Raw genomic sequence first — 23,566 nt, 5'->3', positions numbered from 1 at the left:
GATCAACTTCGACTCTTTCATGTAGTGGGCTCGCTTTCACTATCGTAGACCACAAACGGTCTAGTGGAAGCCATTAATTGGCAAGACCTGATGCTTCAGTTAAATGAAATGTAAAATATTAGACAAGGAAAACATTCCATCTTATCTTTTATCCTTTTTTTTCATCTATTTTGTTCTTTTTTTTTATGAATAATTAGTCTAAGCAGGTGTAATGCATATGCACACATGGCCCCAAAGAAACCAAAGCCTCTTCCTCTAACCTTAACCTTGGCTACTTCGGGATCTAAGTAGGGAAAGGGGCACCAATCAACCATATTGTTGCATATCCACCACTTACAGTTTAGATGAGTACTGCCCACAAAAATGAAACCGATGACCAGACTTCTACTTGCCCACCAGTTCGATCAGCTACGCTATGCCCTTCCAAGCGAGAGGGAGAGACTTCACATTTAATCTCACTCATGGTTAGATGCAATGCTAATTATATATTTGAAAAAGTTTAATTAATTTTATGTTTTTCAGACCTCAAATACAACAAGTTTGTGATCAACATGTTCATATCTATAACCTAGAAATGCGTTCTTGGATCAGTTCAGTTGGATGCTTTATACAATTTCAACTTATAGGAGTTAAAAAATAGACTGTTGAAACTTCAAATCTGTATGGAATACACAGTATACACTATTGGCGGTGCAAATGACCATTCAAGAATGCATATTATGAAAACAACCACTTAAAAAGACACCAAACCTTGTTCTGAGATGCGACCTTGCAAATGAAGGAAGCCAATGATACAACAAGGGAGCAAAATGAAGAATAGCCATTAAGTGTGTTTCTTCTCACCAGCTGCCCCAGTAAAAAGGAAATTCAGAAGAACAGAAACCAGAAATCCCTTAACCCTAAACCCCAAACCATAAAGAAAAAGACCAAGAACCCTAAGACCCCGAACCTAGAAATACAAGTACTGCCCTTTGGATCGCGCCTGCAATGCCGCCGTTAGTGGGAGCCAGATTTGCAGACGGCTGCTACTCACCGTCGCTGTCTCCATTCGTTTATCAGAAGGTGGGAAATGGGGATGTCGGATTCGGGTTGAATATGACTGAAGTCACCAATCCATTCTTAAATCAGTTGGACATGAAAAAACAATTTGGAGACGTCATAGAATTCCGAAATCGGGCGGATTGTGTCGTGCTTAAATGGCTCAGCAAGAACACGGGAGGAAAAATCAGGATAAAGTCTCAACCGTGCCGAAATCAAACAACTGACTCAGGAACAGAACTCCCCCCGGCAATAAAAATAATATCACTTGAACGAGAGAGGGGGAGGGAGCCAAGTTTCATCCATACATCTACAGACTGCATCATCCCACTCTGCCCCTCCCTTCTTCTTTCTTAGTTCTTTCCCTTCTCTTCTTCTTCTTCTTCTCCTTCTAGATGATCGACCATCATCTTTCCTCCCGTTGAATTCCCCTCCTCAATGGCGCTGTCCATCTCCTACCACTTTGTCAATCTCTCACCCTTTTCCTCTTCCCCAGAGAAGTCCTTCCCTGGCAATGCCAGATTGAAGTCGGAGCTCCTTCACCACCCGCTTCATGGCACACCATCCTTCCTAAATGGGGGCTACAGCCTCTGGAGTGACCCACTTCTGCTTTTTTCCTGTGATTTCAACAAGAAGGTCGGAGGCGGCCGCCTTGATTGCCTGCAGAACGTGGTTTCTGCTGACTATTACTCGACTCTGGGCGTCCCAAGGACAGCGACTAGCAAAGAGATCAAGAGTGCCTATAGGAAGTTGGCTCGGCAGGTAATGAGGCAACCTTAACAGTGGATTACTCCCGTTTTCGTTCAATTGTTTTCCGTATCTTTTTGGTAATGAAGAGTGACAATGTTCCCCAAGTTAAATATTCTGTCTTTTGCGTTAATATTGGCTTCGCTGCACTGGAAGTGGCTAATCCAACTGGCGAAGAAAGAGTAGGTCGTAGTAAGCCTTCGTCACTCGTCAGCCTCTTATCTTATCCAAACACATGTTACTTTAGGAGGTCGTTAGCATGAAAAACGTGGATTTTTTGTTCTCTCTTGTTGTCGTAGCATACTACCAAGAATTGAAGAGAAATTAAAGCTGCCGAACGCAAGCCACCTCTTGCCTACAAAAGCTCATATCAAATATAACAGACTGGAGACTCTGAGGGAAGTGTCAATTTTTGCATACGAGCATGGCATTCGAATAAATTTTGGACGTGTATGCATAAACTGAATATGAATAACCTCCAGTTCATTTATTCAATTTCCAGTTCAGATGCACTTCTCCTTCTTTTAAGCTATTGCTTCATAGGGTTTCTTCATGAGAAGGCGTCTAGTTCAGCTTTGATCACTATGTTGCCAAGACCAAGTGCTAGACTAAGCCATGTAGGGTCACGAAGTATTTACAAGTTGAAATTCCAATAGCCTGACCTGCATTTGCACCCAAGTCGACTTTGAGTTTGGCAGCTTATATGCTGCGTTCATGTGATGCAAGCTGAAAGTAAGCAGAAACATATTTGGTTTCTTACTAGTATCCTTCTCAAGTTGAGATGATATACATCATTCACTGCTCTTCCAAAAGTTCAAGTTTTTACTGCATTTAAGGTTCTATTTGGGAAGTTCTACCTGGATAGGAGTTTATGTATTACGAGGCATTGGATTTGGTATTTTATCTAAATGGTCATCTCATGCAATCCAGAACTTGCAAATTATACACGTAAATCACAGTCTCCCACAACTTGTTGGCTCCTAGTGCCATGACTCTGTACCCAAAATTGGAGTATGAACTGGTCATCACTTACTGCTTTTTGCTTTTAAGAATGGCTGTTTAGATATGTGGTCCTTTTGAAGCGTCTCTCTATTGGGCTTCTAGCACTAGGGAAAAACTGAAAGTCAAATAATTTCTTGCGAGATATACTTCATTCAGAAGTGTTGCCTGTGTTGGCATGGAGGCTTTCTGCTTGCTATGTTAATGGACATGCAGCAGCTTCAGTAACATGCACTTATAAAGATGCACAAACTGAGTTGGTGGTTACATAGTCTGGACTCCCATTCAACTGATTGCAGTTTGGCATGCGAATCTAATTTTTTCTTAGAAATGATCCTTTGTTTTGTTTGAGAAGGGACAAAGGACAGTAATTGGTGTAACATAATTGCGCATACATATATAAGGTATTACTATCTAATGATTAAACTTTCATTCTTTGTTCTGCGAAATGATAATTCTCTTAGTTAGTCTTCCAACTTGCTATAGAGAAAGGCATTAAAAATTAGCTTTCTTGCATTAATTCTTCATTCAGGTTGTTTCAGCTTTTGCTATTAATTTACATCTTTTGGACCTGAATAACCTGAACTTCGCAACTTCAAGACTATGAGAAAATCGAGAAATCCTGCATAATAACTTGTAATGGAACTCCACAAATGGAAAGAGTTTCGTGATTTATGAATCCATGTGAAGTATGTATTCTATTTGATATTTGATGCTTCAGTCTCCCACAACTTGTTGGAAACCTTTTGAAGCATTTTTTTGTTCATTATGCAACCTTTGCTCACGATCCTCTTTTTCTTTATTTTCCTCGAACTTCAAAAATAAAGTATCACCCTGATGTGAACAAGCAACCTGGTGCAACTGAAAAATTTAAGGAGATAAGCACTGCTTATGAGGTACAATTTTGACTCCTCCAATCCCCCTTTTTCCTTCAATGTGTTTCTCTCTTAGTTCTTGTGGTGCTATGTGTATCATCAGATAATCAGACCCACCATTACTTGCTCTTTGTTATTCATGCTTATAGCGTAACACCCTGAAATTTAGTTTCGTATTGAAGATTGTGAAGGATCTTCAAGACTTATAAACGGGGTTGTTAAAGAAGTTGGTTGTCCTGGTTCCTAGCATTTTTTAGGCTGGAACCAAACTGCTAAGGAGTGGGTTGGGATCTGGTGAACCAAGGTCTCATGCTCGGGAGTGAGTGAGTCGTTATAGTGGTACCAGAGCATAGTTCAACACTCAGACCTACGGTCCTACCTGTGGACGCGTGTACCTAAGCAGGGTGAATTGTAACACCCCAAAAGTTTAGTCTTGTATTGAAGATTGTGAGGGATCTTCAATAACTTATAAAGGGGGTTGTTAAAGAAGTTAGTTGTTCTGGTTCCTAGCCTTTTTCAGACTGAAACCAAATTGCTAGGGGTGGGTTTGGGATTTGCCGAACCAAGGACCCAAGCTCAGGAGTGGGTTGGGTTAGGTCATTACGTATAGTACTTCTGTTTCTTGATATTTTTGAATGCTGATCTACTAAATTGTCAGGTGTTGTCAGATGATAAGAAGAGGGCTTTATATGATCAATATGGTGAGGCTGGTGTGAAGAGTCCAATTGGGAGTTCTGCTGGAGCATATGCAGTATGTTAAAGCTCATCCTGCAAACATAGATTTACTTTCTTAGTTGTTATGTTCTTTATCTTAGTCTGCAAACACATCTTGGTTAATGTCTTAGCATGTGTAGGAGGTGCTTTAGTTAAATTGTCATCTATCTAATGAAGCTTGGATGCTGGGATTTTATTATGGTTAACATGCTGCTGATGCAGACCTTTTTTCTTAATGGTTATTGGTGTTTGCCTTAGATGAGGTCTCTTGTTAACTAGTTAAGGTGCTAAAGCTTTGTTTAGGTATAATCCTGCAAATTGTCTTAGGAACTTAGTCATCACAGTTTTTTTTTTTTGCCCACCGCTTTAGGTTAATTTATTGGTGAAGGTGGAGGAAGGCTACCTGCCATCTTGCTCCATTAGGTGTGGGACAGTTTAATAACAAACAAATTGTAAACCATAATCTACGTCTGTCATTTGATTTGAGAAGCTCCCACAGTTACCACTGCCACATCTATTTAATGTTCCTTATCTAAGATAGGAAAAATCCCAGTGTCCTGGTTACTATTGAGCATAATGATAGGAAAAATCCCAGTGTCCTATTTACTATTAAGCAAAAGAAGGATGCTGTGTGCCCCTAATAGAAAAATCTGACCATATAGAAATCTTGACCTCTTTATTTCTTGCCCTGCATTTTGAGACATGATATATTCAGATTGAAAAAGCTTGCCCTGCATTTTGAGACATGAAATATTCAGATTGAAAAAGCTTTTTACAGATGCAATTTCAAGTCTTTCTTTGGTTACACTAAAAGAAACTGCTTTGGAATGCATTAATGTAAGGCTATAAGCCTATAACTTTCATCCTGTAAGTTTGGGCCCCAAGTTTTGGTCCTGGATTCTGTTTCTTTGCAGTTATATTGTTTCCTTTTTATGTTTTCAAAAATGTGTGCTCTCTGGAGTACTCTATATTTTCTTCGTTAGGGGTGGAGAAATTGCTAATAGGCGGTGACCTTTTCCCCTTTATTGGAACTGTTGTACACAATTGCTTGTATGAAAAAGCACAACCGTAGTGCATATACATAAGATCAGGGTTATCTTTGGCTGCCATTGACATGCTTTTGGTTTGCACCAGAAGCTGGTGCAAAGACATTATATTTCAATTTTTCTGCAAATAAAATTTAAGGATTGTTTTCTGCTATGAGTTTCTTAAGGGACATCTGAATCTTTTCTTTTGTTATCCTAGAGAGAAATCAGTAGTTACTTTCGAGTTTCAGGGAAAATGTCTATGTTTGGCAATTATTGGCGGATAAGAACATCCCAAACCCTACCCCCCCACCCCCGCAAAAAAAAAACGAAAAAAAAAAGGATATATAGAGTATGTAGATCTTTTTCGTGTAGATGTGTAACTCGTCCCTCCAATTTTTGCAACTGACAGCCAATTTTTTTGTTTTTCTTTTTCCAGGCTAATCCTTTTGATCTATTTGAGACATTTTTTGGTGCAAGTATGGGTGGATTTTCTGGTATGGATCCAACTGGATTCAGGACCAGTCAACGCACCACTGTTGTACGAGGTGATGACCTACGGTGAGCTGAGCTTTGAAGTGAAAACTTCTTTGTCCTTTTGTCCATCTGTTATCTGTGTACTCTTAGAAGTTAAGCACTTTGTTCTTGTGCTTGTTGCAGTCTCTATTCCCATTGTTAGAAAAAGGTTCAGGAAATGAGTTACCAAATGTTGTCTAGCTAGGTGGTTTGATTATGCTCGTCATGATCAGCCTTTTGGATTAAATTATTCTCACCATTATATTTGCATAATCTCTTCTTCAGAGTTACTGCAAGTGAAGTATGTAAATATTCAGGATTTTCCATGTGAGCAACACGATGATGTGTAATTTCACTGTTTCTGCAGATATGATATGTCATTGAAGTTTTCAGAGGCCATTTTTGGAGCAGACAAAGAGTTTGAGCTCTCTCACTTGGAGACTTGTGATGCTTGCAATGGTACTGGTGCGAAGATAGGGTCAAAGATGAGGGTCTGCTCTACTTGTGGTGGCAGGGGCCAAGTGATGCGGACAGAGGAAACACCGTTTGGTCTTTTCTCACAAGTATGTAAGTCCTGTTTTGCTAATCATAAAAGCGTCATTATTCCCCAATTAGTCATCATCTGTGCTTCTTCTTTCCACAGCACCTGTTAATTTTGTCAAATTTTTTTGGTCTCAAAATCCAATTTTGGTAAACAAGGCCTTCAAGTTTCTGAAACCCAATGTTGAGATGAATATTCAATTTAAATAGTTTTTACCTTTAGGACCTTTAACTTTTATCCGAGTATTGGGTTGGGTGGGAAGTGGAAAAACTTAAGTTGAATGTCCAATTTTGGTCCAACAGAAGCTTCAAGTTTTTGAGGCCCAAGAAAACGGAATTTCAAAAAGGAAAGTGCTTCACCCCCCACTTAAATCAGGGTTGCAAAACCTTATGATGAATGTTATTGAAATTCTAATGGTCTATGGAAGAAGCTGTGACATTGGTTCAGCAAATGCTGCATCTGAGTCGGACATGCACTGAGTGCACTTGTCAACGGTTATATATATATATATATATATATGTAATAGTCACAGAAAACACATTTTTTAACACATTTTTTTCTCCTTTTTTTTCACTTTTTTCATTTTTTTTCAGTTTTTTTAATGCCAAACAGTTTTTTTCATTTTCTATTTTTTATTTGTTGCAAATCTACTTATCTTGTGATGTTTGTGTTATTAGTTTCTTACTTATTTTATTTTTCCCTCATTTTTAGTTTTTTAAATTTTTTAAAAATTTACCGTATTTTTTTTCTGTTCTTTTCAAGCTCCCCATATTATACCCGAGAAAAACATGGCCGTTTAAAACTCCGAGACATTATTTGTGACTATGATATATATATATATATATATAAGGGAGAAAGAAGAACTAGTCGCCATTTTTAACTGCACAGACTAGTTATAATATTTTACTCATTTTCTTGTAAAATCAACTCTATGGATGTGATCTTCATAACCAAAACATTATAAATTCATATAAACAATGACATTTTTAAAGTGTGTATCTAAGATTTGTAAAAGTGTAATAGATAATGTCTAGGAGTTTTAAACTGCCATGTTTTTCTCGGGTATAATATGGGGAGCTTGAAAAGAACAGAAAAAAAATACGGTAAATTTTTAAAAAATTTAAAAAACTAAAAATGAGGGAAAAATAAAATAAGTAAGAAACTAATAACACAAACATCACAAGATAAGTAGATTTGCAACAAATAAAAAATAGAAAATGAAAAAAACTGTTTGGCATTAAAAAAACTGAAAAAAAATGAAAAAAGTGAAAAAAAAAGGCGAAAAAAATGTGTTAAAAAAGAAAAACTAGTCGCCATTTTTAACTGCACAGACTAGTTATAATATTTTACTCATTTTCTTGTAAAATCAACTCTATGGATGTGATCTTCATAACCAAAACATTATAAATTCATATAAACAATGTCATTTTTAAAGTGTGTATCTAAGATTTGTAAAAGTGTAACAGTCGATGGTCTGCTTTATTTTTGGCTTATAAAACTGATCTTTATGTCCAGAAAATGTGTTTTTTATCTGATTTTCATATTTCATATCTCGAAGCATGAAGAATACATGTAAAGTTAGTTTTCTAAAAAGAATGTAAAAGAATAGCATGACGCAAGTCAACTTGTCCTTCTCATTTTATGTACATATATACATACATACATATATACATACATGTAGGTAAGTTGGTATGCATGTGTGTATGTAGAGCTTATGTATATACATATAAATATGATACACAAACATAGCCCATACTGATTTTTTTTTTTTTCAAAAAATGGCACCCCTTATGTATGTACATATATGTGTATGTATGTATATAGAGCTTGTGTATATAATTATATATTACATACACATAATCCGTACCAAAGTTTTTTCAGAAAATGGCACCCCTACACCTACACTCGTATGACATGGGTTAAAAGCAAAAATCTTATCGTAACTTGAAGACCTCAACTGTACCATGATATTTTTGTGATATTACCATGATATTTTATGAGATTTAGTTTGCTGAAGATTGTGAGAATCCAAATATACAATCCTAACTTTTTTGGAAGTTCTTAAGTTATCATAGGACAATACCTCGCATGCTTAAGATCAGTTTTCATGATTACTATTTGATTTGCCGAAGTGATCATGCAGATATTTTTACGAGTGAAGTTCATGCTCCCAAGTTTGATTGCTTTTTCTTCTTTTCTTATGATTTGAAAAGAAGCTATTGATTCTTGATATTCTTTTCCTGTTGTCCTCAGTCTGGGATACATGTACTGAATGCACATTAATATTGACTTCTATTGCTTTCTCCAGATCTCTGTTTGCCCAACCTGTGGTGGAGACGGTCAAACTGTTTCAGAATATTGTCGAAAATGTGCTGGCGAAGGGCGTGTCCGGACTAAGAAGGATATGAGGGTCAAGGTACCTCCTGGTGTCAGTCAAGGAAGTACACTAAGGGTACGTGGAGAAGGTGATGCAGGACCAAGAGGGTATGCTGAGTTCTTTTGTATTTGCTGTTCAGCTTTGAAATTTTTAATTTTATCTTCTTCCAGAATTCATGCATTATTCTTTGATATTTGTTCATCTGGCCATTCCACAGGCCATTGATGTATCTTGATCTTCTAAATGTTGGTCATGCCTACAATGCTGTCTAGACTCTAGTGCATATATTTCTGAAGATTGAGGATCATATGTAATGCTTGGACATGCATGTCATGTTTCTGTATGTCATAAAAATGTAAAGATGTTTATTCATCATTTTGATCTGTGCATGTGTATGGGTACATCTTCTGAATGGTGATCATAGAAGTGGTTGTTAACTTGTTATGCTTGCGGTTAGTTGGACTGAATATATGCCTCATGCCTGAACCCTTAGATGAAGTCATGCAACTGCCAAGGTTCTGATTTCTTTCTGGTAAAAGTAAAACCAATTTAAAATGCTTAGTGTGTGTATATATATATATATATATATATATATAGAGAGAGAGAGAGAGAGAGAGAGAGAAAGAGAGAGAGAGAGAATCTTGACTGATATCAAACTTGTTAACCTTGGCTTTTAAGTTCTGTCTCTCATTCAATGCTTAATTGTTGATCATTTAATGAAAAAGATAGAGTTGTCATGGTGTCATGTTTGGTGGACTAGATTGTATGAGCATTTTATATTTAATGGCCTTAGCTTTATCAGCTCATAAAATATGATCTAGGCATCAAATTTTCACACACACACACAGACCCACAGATTATGAATGTGTGTGTGTGTGTATGTATATATATATATATATATGTTGTTAATGTAGTTACCAAACTCTTAACTATTAGATGACCAAAATGCATGGGTGAGATGTTCTTGACAGAAAAACAAGTCTTCATTTCTTTTTGAAGGCATTTTTGTCCTTTTTTCTGGGTTATCCTAGCCTTACATTTCTTCCTATTTAGTCACTTAAGGCTGGTTGCACAATTGACCCCACAAAATAGTTGACATAATCTTGGAACTCTCTCTCTCTCTCTCTCTCTCTCTATATATATATATATATATATATATATATATATATATATATATATATATATCACACAGAAGCACACACACACATATATAGAGAACTAGTGTCAGCATTGTCAACTTTTCCTTTTCTTGTTAGGTGCTAGTATTTTATCTTTCTAAATGGAAAAGGATGGTTCTCCCTTTTGCCATAATCATGCATCACAGATTGAGTTGATACAGTTGATATATTCTCAGTTGACACACACTCACATACACTTGCATTGCACTGTTATATGTGTGTGTCTGTATACAAAAACCTTTCTTGGTCGTTCAACTGTTTTGCCATGTGTTTGTCATGTCATCATTTGGCCATTTTCCAGCCATCATTTCAAAAACCCAACCATATGTATAGATTTAGAATCTTCAAAACTATTACATCAAACAAAAATTACCAAATTTATGTGTCCAGTAGGTTTCATTGAGGTTCATAAATCATGGATTTTAGATTTTTCAACCCAAAAAATCTGATTTATGATCCAAAGTTTAGTAAGTTCTTAATTTATAGAGTTTTGGACATTCCAATCACATTCCACTTCTTAGATTTTGAAAAGCATACTTAAAATATTTTGGTTAGCTACCAGACCACATTTCAAACGTTAGGTTTCATTGTTTCTTATGAATGTGCTCATATTTTCATACTTCCTGTGCTTATTTGATTGTACTGTTTTTCTTTAAGTCTCATGGTGAGCGTGCAGCTTCAAAGTTGTTTTGTTCTACAGCTGATTTATTTTTCAGATGTTGGGTGAAAAAAATTTGAGCTTTATCTGAATCCTTTTTTATTGTTTATCTGACCCTCAGAGTGTGTCTGACAACTATTTATTCTTTTTTTGTGCAGGGGACCTCCTGGTGATCTCTATGTGTATCTCAATGTCGAGGAGATTGAAGGGATACAGAGGGACGGCATAAACCTTTGCTCCACAGTCTCAATAAGTTACCTTGATGCCATCCTGGGAGCAGTTGTGAAGGTAAGTCTCTTATTAGGCAGTCTTTAAGTAGATGCCATAATAGGGCAAGCAGCCCTGCATAGCTATGTGCACAGATCTGGAAGAAAAAAACATTGCTCTGTCAACTCTCATATTCAGATAAAACCATCAGACCCATGGAACCAGCCGTAATACATAAGGTCATCTCTTAGAGCCTTAAGAGCGCTGATCTGAAACTGGCTTCTTCATGGTAATATGTATACAAGCATCTTAACCCTGATCCTTGAAACATTTTATCATATCGGTTACATAAGGCAACTGGAACCCTGTGTAGGTCTAGTGGATTCTAGTTGCAATCATGCACTAACTTTATGGAGGTCTTGAATTACCCTCTTAGTCACTAGCATTGTGACACTTCTGGAGTTGCTTGTGGAATTGGTCCCATGACCTTAGGTATTTCCTTGGACTTCCAATGGATTGTATCTAGACCGATTTATTAAGATACTGAGATTCGTTACCTGCTTTATTTGCATCTTGGATCTTGATATTCAAATCTTAGATGTATTGGATTTTGAATCCTTCAGCTTTGCTCGCCATGAGGACCTTGAAGCTTCAACTGATAACTTAACTGCTATCTTTCCAAATGATATAAAACGAGGACCAGATATCTCTAGCAACTGCTAGTTTCAAAAAATTGGTTTGAGTCATTAAAATTGTAAATTTTTTGGCATGGTTGTACAAAAATATAATTTGGCCATTATGTTTCTATTTATCATTTAATTATTTTGTATTCCCTTCTTTTCTGAGTTTTTTAGCTTTTTTATTGTGATGAGAGGAACATTTCAAAGGCAAGACTTACATTACAGCCTGCAATTGGGTGAGCCCAACCACCATCCCTTAGGAGGACGACACCATGGGAAAACTCAGCTGCAGAGCTTCATGGTTGAGCATGCTTGTCGTCTTCATGTTGACACCCTTCAAGATCCCTCTCATTTTTGCCTTTCATGGTTTTGGAGTTTTGATTGTAAAGAGTCAATAGTAACTGTAGAGGACCTGATTAAGGAATTTTCTAATTTGTCTACCGTGATAATCGTGTGTTACAGGTAAAGACGGTTGACGGTGTCAATGAACTTCAGATTCCTCCTGGTACACAACCAGGCGATGTGATTGTTTTATCAAAACGAGGGGTTCCAAAACTTAATAAACCATCCGTACGTGGTGACCACCTCTTCACCGTGAAAGTCACCCTACCAAATCGCATCAGGTACACCGTCTTTCTTTTTTTAACTTTTAAAATGTTTGGTCAGAACCATTTACTTATGCCTGTGGTCTAAACAAATTGTGAAGGCATGCCTTGAAAACAAAAGGAGTCTGTTCCTTCTGACTGTTGATCATAATAACATAAGACTTGCCACTGGACCTTCTTGTTCCATGCAACAAAGTGAAAATGGCCTGATTTTGCTGCACTAGGATGTTAATTCAGATTGCCACCTTTCTTAAATGTAAAACTGGAAGATTGGGGCAGAATTCTTGCCTTTGGCTGATGGAGTTTGGTAAAAGGATTGCCATGCAAATGGCATGTAAACTCCAAGTATAGGTCCTGATAAAATTGTTTTCTCTCAATGGTCAAATCCATATAGTGTTTTTTATATTGATTGTGCAGATCTCAAGATTTTAGTTTTTATTGATATAAGATTTCATGTTGTCCTGGTATTATTGCGGTATATGAATATCATACTTACTTATCCAAATGTTGATGATAACTAAGCATATACACCCTAGTGCACCTTTTCTCATGAACTGTGCAAAAGGACATCTTTTTCATATCATTTCAGAAGAAGTAGACAAACTAGGTAACATGTGAAAGACATTTTTTGCTTTCCATCATGTGCACATGTATCAAAAAGATATTGGGACATTTCATTTCTTACAGAATTTGAAATCGATCATTTTTTATATATAGTGGGGGTCTATTCCAACATTGAAAATCAGAAAGAAGTGGCCGAAGGGATTTTTCAATTCATAAAAGTCCACACTTTTCTCTCTTTAAAGTTGAATCCATCTTTTTTGCTTTCCATTTAGCTAGATCTCCTCTATTTCATATATGTTCTTGTAAAGGTTCTACCTTTCTTCCTCTTCCAAAGAAATGGAGAGGTCTTCTTCCATGGATTCATCTTCTTCATGTTCTCTCTTAATTGTTTTTGAAACTGTTTCTATTTCTACATTTCCTTCTTCACTTTTCTTCTTTTCTTCCCCTTTTGAAGTTATGATCTTTCTGTTTCTCAGTTATAATGGGTGATGGCATTCTTCCTACGTAGCAGGCACAGATGATAAATAAGATAATACTAAAGATTTGAGATACAGAATTTCTCCATTTTGACATAAGATACTTATTTGACCTAACAAGAGCATTAGATCTCATATTTTCCCCATGGCCAAGATAATACTAAGCCAATACATTTCATCAATAAGATATGACCTAAGTCACATGGGTATGGGTACGGAGATATGGGTACGGACATGACAACTTTAAAAAATGTGGGATGGCAGGATATATGTATGTATATATGCAAAATAACACAAAAAAATCAAAATGAAAGCAACATTTATTAAACAAGTGATATAAATAAAAACATTATATGTTAATGAACAATGACTAAGAATAGAATGAAAAGTAAGGTGAAAAAAAATTAAATCAAAGTAAAATTAAGCAGTTTGGATCTATAGGTACTCAAGTGTGTCCAAGTACCCTTTGTGGGTACGGGTACGGCGACATGGGTACACGGACCTTACTGAAGTACCCATGTGACTTAGGATATGACCAGTTAACCAGCTCAAAAACCACTTGGTACAAATAAAATCTTCTTGTTGTATTGAAACACAAAAATGTCCACTAATCTGGTGAATGTTGAACTTGGTAAAATAAAATGGTCAAATAATGGAAACGTTAAATTATCAAATTTGATTAACTAAATGTTTCCAACTCTGGTTTACTCACATTCATCATTTGCATAAAGTTGACCCATAGATAGCTGAGATATAGCTCAAGGAAGGTTTTTTTCATGCTTATGCTTCAATGTCGTTTTATCCACATCTCTCATGTTAGCTGAAGGAAGGTTTTTTTCATGCTTATGCTTCAATGTCGTTTTATCCACATCTTTCATGTTAGCTGAAGGAAGGTTTTTTTCATGCTTATGCTTCAATGTCGTTTTATCCACATCTTTCATGTTAAAGTGGTTTAATAAACCTAATAATATGTAAGTTTTAAACTGATAAGACATGTTCTAATCTGGATCAAGATTTTCCCAAATCCACACACATGTAATTATAACGTGGCTCTTGTGTTGTAATTATTTATAGTCTCTCAAAGACATTTTAGTCCAAAGAAATATTTTATGTTATATAAAGATTAAGGACTGGGGTTGTGTATCACTGCTGCTGCCTCCCCCCCTTTGTGCACTCTTCTTTCGTTCCCTGTATGTTCTGAGAATGTACAATTGCACTGGCCTCATCAAGATATGATATTGAGATCTTACCTGGTATCAAAGCCAGATTGCATATTGCTTCCAAAAGATATACCCAGATAGATCTAAAAATATGTTTCCAGTTAGACAGCCTTTCTCACACCCTTCTCTACATATTTCTGTTTCAGGTGTCCTTCCTTATTCTACACATCTTGAACAGTTTATATTCAAACAGCCCCACAACTTTTCAATTTCTGCATTGATTTGAACTGAAATCATCTCTATTTTCTGATGTCAGATAATTGGATTCCTTAATTCTCGTGTGGGTTTTTGGGTTCTGAAATCTGATTTGAATCGGATCATTGGTTCAATATTTGATCAGATATGCCATGTTACAGAATTACAAAGATTGATATTGTGGCCGACATTGGATCAAATTCATTACGTTTACAATTTTTTTGTTTTCTCTATGTTGAGTCAACTTCCTTTCTGATTTCCACGTGTTATCTGATCTGATCTGGTCCTTTTCTATTTTGTTTTCCTCTCCTTGTTAAGTGAAATCCAAATCTGGAATTTGCGCAAAAAGAAGCTGATTTTAACCTGAGTTCTGCATAATTTTCAATTACCATATGTTTCACAGCACATACATTGTTCCAAAGAAAAATCAGATTGCGTTCCAGGATAGAGAAATTAATTTGTAGTGCCCATGACAATGCAAGACACATTTTCATACTGCCATTCTGTTATCTGCGCAAAGCTGATATCCGTTGCTGCATTACATTTGATTGAATAATTTCTTCTCTTGCTTCTTTTCCTTCTCTTTGACTCAATGCACTCTTCTACCTACACTGAGCTCTCTTTAAACTTTCTAGGCTAACTTGTCTCTGGAAAACTCACTCATAATAACTTTCTGACTTGGAAGAGGTAAGTTTTTCTTTTTATAAAGAGCCAGAATCCGTCTAGGCATCTCAATGGGTAATTGCAGACTTCCAGCCTCACGTAGTTTATACCCCAGTGGTTCACATTAAAACTTGAGCTCTCAAGATGGAGACCTGTTTGATGATCCAACTATCTGTCAAAGTATTGTAAGAATGGTCCAACATGTCACTTTCACAAGACCAACATTATATATTTCATTAAACAAATGCCTCAATTTATGCATGAACCAACGATTAGTAATATTAATTCTAGGAAGAGGATTTTGAGATATTTAAAGGTATCCATTTGAGATGGGCCTGTTTATTAAAAGAATAGGTTTAACAAGAAAGGGCATGAAATCATCAACTATACAAATACTGATTGCGCAGGAGATCTACATAAGAGGAGATCTATTTTCAAAGAATTGCGTATCTGTTCAACAAAATACAGTGCCATTAAGAGGCCGTTACAAGGCCCAGTATTGAAGCGTTATATAGGTCTATGGCAGCTAAAACAGTTGAAGTGATATGGGATCAACATCTATTGGGTGATTGGGGAGAAATCTATTGAGAGACAGTTGAAGTCATATGGGATCAACATCTATTGGGTGATTTGGGAAAAGTCTATTGATCTCTCTTATTATGTGACAATGAGGGTGCTATCATCATTGCTTTAACCTAGTTCATCACAGTTGCATAAAGCATATTGAAATAGATCAAGACTTCATTAGATAGAGGTTGAAGATAAGGAGATCAAACCTTTCAGGTTCAGAGAAGCCAAAATGTCAATTTGTTCACCAAAGGCCTAGCAAAGCGTCAGTACTGTTTTCTCAAGAATAAGTTGTTCAGGTCTGAAAACATGTATAACTTGAGGAAGGGTGATAAGACGTGATTTGGATCTAGATCAGATTTTTTCTAGATCCATATACATGCGTAAATATAATGTGGTTGCTATGATCTACTGATTTTATAGTCTCAACTCTCAAGTATGTCACATGGGTATAGATACAGGTGCCGGAGTGGGCGCAGAGTATATTAAAAACAACTTTGGTACCGGGACACAGCCATATATATTATACTTATATGTATGTTTATATGTGTGCATATATATATATATATGCATTGTACATATATAATAAGATTATAAACAAATAAACACATAAATTCGTTGTTTACATTAATAAAATAGATATTACTGAACAAAAAATGTTAAAATATAAAATATACAAAAAATACAGAAATTAAGTCTGCTGTTTCCAAGCAGTGTCCCGTACCAGCACCAGCATTGTGTTGCGTTGATATGGGTACTTCTACAGTTTAAAAGTGTCTAAGTTATACCTGTCTCAAGGATATTTTAGTCCATGGAAACATTTTATATTATGTAATGAGAATTACGGTTATGTGTGGCTTCTGCTGCTGCCCCCCTTGTGCACTCTTTTCGCTCATTCTCTTTATTTTTTGTGAATCTGCAATTTATGGTGGCCTCTTCAAGATCTTATATTGAGAATCTTTCATAATCAACTCTATATTTATACCCTTCATGGGTATGAGTACTGATTACACCCTAGGCATGGACCACATTAAATGAGGATGTACCTCCCTCAAAACTTGAAAATAGTAAATATGCAATCAGTATAAAGTTTTTACCCTTTTACCTTCTAACCAAGAAGGAAGACCAACTTAAACCAAGATAGAAGGAAGAAAGATTTTATGAACATTTTGGTCAAAGAAATGTACAAAAGTCAGCAATAAAAGGTTCTTCATTTGTGGGTACAGACAAATTGAGGGTACAGTTTGCAAGGTGAATGACAGGAACAGGGAAAGAAGAAGAAGAAAAGAAAAGAAAAGGGGCTGGAAACAAGTGAAAAAGCAAAGCTAGTGCTACAGATTCACTTAATATTTTGTTTCAATTCCTGCTTTGATGCCATGTCAGCTAGTATTCCCTTTCCTTGTAGCTTAATGGTTGATTACAACTAAGACATAGAATGACATAATCCCTCATCACAAAGAATAGCTGTAATCTAGAACACGAAAAAATATTTATATAGTTCAAGGTGATATTCAAAGTACTAAATCTTTCATTTCCTTTGCTTAATGGGATTCTTACGATGTTTTAACCATTTGCATCTTAAGGATCACACACTTGACAACTCAGAACATCTAAAGTTATGATTTCAATATTCTCTTTTTGTGGTGACTCTGTTGGTGAAGTTATTCTCTCAAATGCTTGTTCATGTACCAAAGTATATATTTTTTTTGTTTGCTTATTTAGCATACTTCAAATTTCCTTGATGGTTCTGCTACTTGCAGTGGCAGGGAAAGGGAATTGCTTGAGGAGATTGCCATGTTGAAGGATACTCGCAGCCAAGCAAGGACTAGTCCTATTAGCAAAAGTCAAAGTAACACAGGTTTGTCTTTGGACATGATATTCTTGTGTTACAGTGTTAGTAATTCTGCTTCTCAGAGAACACCCAAGCTTCCTTGGGTGTCTAGTTGTAGTGAGTAACTAAGCTATTTTCAGATTGTGGGACTAAAATCTAAATCCTTGAAAGAGGTTTGACTAATTTTTAGGATTTTTTTTCATTTTTCAAAATTTGCCGAGATTTTCCCCACCCAAAAAAAAACAATTTTACTGAAAAAAATACCCGAGAAAAACCTCATCATTCAAAACCTGAGAACCATATTTGTGGCTATGAATAGGTGATCCACTGATTTATAGTATCAAGTTAGAAGAAGTTACTCTTGAAAACTTGCTAGAAACTAGGCATGAAGTGGCTGGTTTCGATGGTGCTTAAAGTCTCCAGTGAACTAAATGTTCTCTGATATGCATTGCTTATTTTGCATTTATAAACTTTAATAAATTAATTGTATGTTGAATGCAGGCAACAGGATCAAAGGTCAGAATGGGGACACTTCAAGAAAGCCTGAGCATGAGGAATCTGACGCCTCTGATAATCTCTGGAAAAAACTAAAAGATTTTGCTGGGTAGGTTTTATTACTTTTAGTTCATGTGATTAATTTGATTTGTTTTTTGGTTGGACAAACAATGATTTCTGCACTTAAAAAGAAGTTATGCCCCTTTGTTGTCAGCTGACATGGTTATTGTAAATGCTTGTGTACTATTTTGCTCTTGGTATACCATAGTTTTTACAACATATCAATGAGAGAATTCACCAAGCAATTACAAAAATTGTGAACAACGAGTTTATCTAGTAAGCTGTCCATGAAATGAACTCATCAAACGAGGGCTGAGTGAAGCTCTAGTACAAGAGGGGAACCTCACACCTATAGAAGCTCACTTTGGAAGTGAGGTAGCATGCCAGGATCACACTTCTTCCTCTTCTGTTATGCCTTCATGCTTCTTTATTCCTTCTTAAGTTTTCTCTTGTTTTCGTACATGTTTCCTGAATGATTCTACTATAACTCCTTCTCCTACTCTGTACATGCTTTTCTGAAACCAATAATTATGCTTCCCAAATCAAAAGTATTGATTCTTGCTATGTTGTCATGGCCTAGAAAAGTATGTATACCTGTACCATGTTCCTTAGTAAAAGGATGCCTGCCAGAGTTTGTTCATTGAAGGGCAATCTTATAATTCCTTTTTCAAAAGAAAATGTGTTGATGCTACCTTGTTTATTATTGACGCATGTTAGAAATGGTAAATTATTGTTTTAAATGTGAATTTCATACTAATTTGGATATACATGAACAGTTGTCACAGCTGAATTCTGAGGCCCGTGAGGTTATCTGCTTGACCAGAGCATTTTGATATGCAAACAGGAAAGTGCACAATTTTTTATCGCCAGGCATATAGGCATGTGGTTGATGACTCATACCAACATGAACAGAAGTTGTATGGAAACATAAAGAAGGCATCGCAAAGGAAGGAAGTTTTACTCAAGATTGCACAAGGTTAATTAGGACTGAGTGTTGGTACAAAAGGACAAGAAATAGGAACATTGATAGGGACGTCATGGATCAGATTTATCTGATTACCGTTCCAAAAGCATAACTGTTTAGCTGAATTAGGTAAGAAAAGTCAATCTGATTACTAATTGCATTTGGATTTGGTGTGCAGTTTCACAATTGAATCCAAATCCAAGTCCAATATCTGACTGAAATCTGATAAAGATATGACACAGTTACATGTAAGCTTTGGAGCTTAGCCATGTTTGAACTCAGTTCTAAAAAGGGTCCAAATCTGAGTTAAATGTGGAGTAGCTAAAACAGAGAGGAAATAGGTTCTGTACAGGTTATAGTAGTATTTTGGTCGGTATAGGCAAAAAGGTTTGATAAGGACCTTCCTTATAAATTCTTGAGAGCTGCATTTGTGACCATGCATCAGGCATTTGGAAAACATGTCTGTTATTAAACCATAGCGTTTAGTAATACTTCCATTGACAGTGGTCACTGCTCCAGTGTAGTATCGTGCAAAATGGAAAAGGTTCTACTGACAGATAAATGTTATTCACTTCTTTGTCACATGAAGCTATATGATAAGAGATGTAAGCATTAGCATATACAATTCCTCAAAAGGATGGTGATGGCTATTAATTGAAAAGTTATAACTTCACCTTTTCTTGCATATAAGCTTTCCTTTCTCTGCATCCAGAGTCCCAATTGTTTAGCAAGTCTTATGAGCTTGACTCTTTTTTATATTATATTAATTTGAAATTGATTTAATTGGTTAGTGCCACTTTATTTAGTATTTTATTTTATTTTTAACTCTTCCACCCCATATATGCATAAAGTTGTGAAATTACCATTCACTTACAAGGATTTAGATGCAAAAAGCGCGGTAAGGAAAAGTTTGCCCTTGATTCTGTAGTGCCATCATCCAAAAAAGGGGAAAGTAATTATACTTCAAGTTCCCAATTCTTGATGCTTATGTTCAATACTTGTCAAAATGAACATGATATTCTACTAAGGGCCTGATGCACAAAGTAGGACAGGTTTATTAAATTAAGTGGTTAACATCAGTTATTAGCTTAGTAGTCAAAAGCGCGATGTGTAGAAGAAGAAGAAAATATGAGAGAAATGTTGAAAACATTTTTTTGACTTAGGCGGCTAGGTGCTTCAGCTAGTTGAAAAGGAGACTGCCTAGGGCCTAGGCGAGCTTTTGACTACTATGGTTGTTAGATTGCTTTATCTGATATAAATTCAAACTTGGAGTGTCTAATGATAAGTGGAGACAGTGGAATTCTAGAACCACAAAAGGATTGGGAAAAGATAAAAAGAATGACAGGAAATTTGCATCAACTTCATGCACATGAAATAGACAGGCAAAATGTGGGGTTCGTTCTTTTTCATGTTTGTGTGTGTGTGTGTGTGTGTGCAAACAACCATACTTGTGCTTTCTCTGTTTCATCATTTCTCTCTTGATTCTTTAGGACCTTAGGTTGTAGGTGTCAAAGTATATTGTGTTTTAGGACCACTACTGAGTTACTTCCACGCTACCACTGTTTGGAAAGAAATTTTCCAGAACAACAAGTTTGAGCATATTTTTCCTTTTCCCCCCTTTTATCCTTAGGTCTTAGCTCTCCAGGTGTATGAGTAAAATCCTCGGTTTTGTGTATGGTCAGGTATGAGTTGTATTATTCTTATTTTTATGAACTCAAGATTTTGTTCTGCAAAGCTTTGCTTTGCCAGCTGAGTTATAGATACTTGAGTCGTTTATGTGCTATATGCAGAACATATAATTTTTGTGGAGGGACATAGCAATTATATTAGGCTACTGGGGTGTGATTTGACCAAGGTCAAAGTGACCATACGGGTTAATGTATCTTATGTAATACCAAAGAGTAAAATTGTAAGCATAGACATTTGTCAATTCTATGTTGTTTGACCAACCTGAATTTATCTAATAGTCCGTCACTATTGACAGGAAATGACCCTGTTTTGTAAACTATATGCATAACTACAAACAAATTCTTCTCAGCCAAAAGATTGTAACTATTCAAATTGTAACTATTCAAATTGTAACTGCTATTTCCTGTTCTTTGATCGTGTTTTTTTAATTCATAAATGACTATGTAGCTTGCAGTTTACATTTGAGTCTAAGGATGGAAAGTGTTCATTGCAACTCATATAATCTCCTTGGGCATGCAGATCGGTAGCGAATGGAGCGCTAACATGGTTAAAGAACAATCTCTAATCCTGCAATAGACATTCCTGGCGTGCAGGCACTGAAACCTCTCCTTGGGCATCTTTCTAGGCCACAAGTTTTTCTCAGTAGTGGCTTTGAATATGTTACTTATCAAGTGTTTTAAGCCTCAAGCCCAGTTCTTTTTTTCATCTTTGTTTCTCCTTGTAAGAGCATCTTCCTAAAGCCCATTCTTTAACAACTTAATTTTTGTATATACTTCTGTAGCAACTGAAATAAGGAGATTTTGTTTAATACTGATGTATAAGATTGCCCTACTTGGGAATAGATTCATCAATGAAAAATAAATTTGTAGGAGTATAATTGTCACCTTCTTACATATACAAATAATTGCTCGGTGATACTACATGTGTATCCATTCTTTATCCGAATTGTTCATACTCCATCTTCCTAAACTCTATTCTTTGTCCCCTCTGCTTTGCCTTCAAAATATTAAATGGAAGCAACCTTTGACTTCAACCCGCCCTAGGAGGTGGTGGTGAGTCTGAAGGTTCTACTTTCACTTTCTACATTTTCATGGTGGCTTCTGCTTGAGAGAGTGTATCATATTCACCTCTGGAACTGGACTTGGTGACAACCTCTGCAAGTTTTCTGCTCCACTTGCAAAACTCACTTGCTTTTGCTGCTCTCTGGTGAGCAATCTAGCAGCTTTTCACTTGGTTTCGTGGGGAGTTGATTTCCATGAAAAAGAAAAATAATTCTCCTTTTTGCCTTCTTCCATGATCTTTATGATGTGTTGGTAGTTATTTGTTTGGCAGCTGGGAGACTGGTCTAGTGAGGTGGTACTAAATGTTCACCAACCTTTTTCTTGTTTTGGCCAATTTCGGCGAGCCATTTGCAAGTTGTCTTCCATTCATTCACTCGGTCAAAATTTTGTCTACTGAGTACTGAACCTTGGACCTTCAGGTTGAAGGCATTAAGTGGATCTCCTAACCAGATGTAAGGCGCATTTCTCAGTTTTACTTTCTGGGTTGTAAGCGTGCACTGTGTACGGGACGCTCTAGTTCCAGCTTTACTGGAAATACTATTCATGTGTAACTTATGAACAATCTGGTAGGGGTAAACGAATGGCTTATATTGGTCCTCATATTTTCAATGTTTTCTTCTTCTAAGGGCTACATTTTTTTGAGCCCAAAGTTAGGCCCTTGGGAGAAACGTAAAACGGCAAGCCACTTTTCGTTTGATTAAGTCTTTTTGGGTGCCCAATGCCCATGGATATTTAGATCATATAACACGTAAATGTTTGAGCTTGCTTTTTTCGGTTTATGACTTGAGGAAGCCGCACCCTGGCAGACAGACTTTGTCAATCGCCTGGCCCAAACCAGCCGAGCGTTTTGCTCGGCTGGAACTTGCGTAAGGAAAGACAGATTATATATATATATATATATATATATATATATATATAGAGAGAGAGAGAGAGAGAGAGAGAGAGAGAGTGCAATCAACGTTCCTACAGGCTACAAACAAAAGCCAGCACTACCACATGCAGCTTCAATGGGCGCCATCACCACTTGTATCTTTTCCCACCATGACAGTCAACAACACTGCAAGGCCATTACGATCACCAGCTAAAATTTATGGAGCTTCTAGTTACCTTCTTGCAGGTTTATTTTAAACGGATAGACTTGGACCGTGTAAGTTTTGCCTAAAATACAAAAATTTCTCCAGGCCGGAATGTCTAGAAAAAGGGAGGCCTTTAATAGTTTATAAATACTTGTATGTGCGTCACAATCTAGCAAGCGTTTGTCGATTCTTAGAAAAACAGTATGACAGATAACACTCTAGAAAAGTGAGTTTCCAAAATTTGAGCAATAATCTCTATTATAATAGAACTATGTATCATGATCACATTGTGTATGTATCGCGCGCTATTTCATTTTTTGTCTGATACATGATATTCTTAAGAATATGGTTTATTTCCTTCAGATATAACTCTTATAATATTGCATGCATTTCATCTCATTCTAGGCTACTATAACACTTTCATATAATGAAGCGTGAATTTTACATCCACTTAGAATCATTAACACCATGACATATCCTTTTCTTGTTAGAGCAGGTTGTTTGTTATAGAATTCCACTTGTGACGATGGAATTTTCATTCGGGT

General features: G+C 36.3%; 1 protein-coding gene across 1 annotated transcript; it reads left to right on the top strand.

The window, feature by feature from the left end:
- Positions 1-1,170: 1,170 nt before the first annotated feature.
- On the top strand, positions 1,171-21,761 carry LOC116253125 (uncharacterized). The gene is made up of 11 exons (XM_031627895.2): positions 1,171-1,800; positions 3,612-3,680; positions 4,318-4,410; positions 5,838-5,959; positions 6,282-6,477; positions 8,764-8,939; positions 10,827-10,956; positions 12,018-12,178; positions 17,606-17,703; positions 18,178-18,280; positions 21,404-21,761. The coding sequence occupies exons 1-11, from the start codon at positions 1,477-1,479 to the stop codon at positions 21,447-21,449; spliced, it is 1,518 nt and encodes a 505-aa protein (XP_031483755.1). The 5' UTR covers positions 1,171-1,476; the 3' UTR covers positions 21,450-21,761.
- The last annotated feature ends 1,805 nt before the right edge of the window (positions 21,762-23,566 follow it).

This window comes from Nymphaea colorata, chromosome 4, assembly GCF_008831285.2.
Source record: "Nymphaea colorata isolate Beijing-Zhang1983 chromosome 4, ASM883128v2, whole genome shotgun sequence".
Lineage (NCBI taxonomy): Eukaryota > Viridiplantae > Streptophyta > Magnoliopsida > Nymphaeales > Nymphaeaceae > Nymphaea > Nymphaea colorata.
Note: the sequence above shows the minus strand (reverse complement) of the source record. Positions and strands in the feature narration are given on the sequence as shown.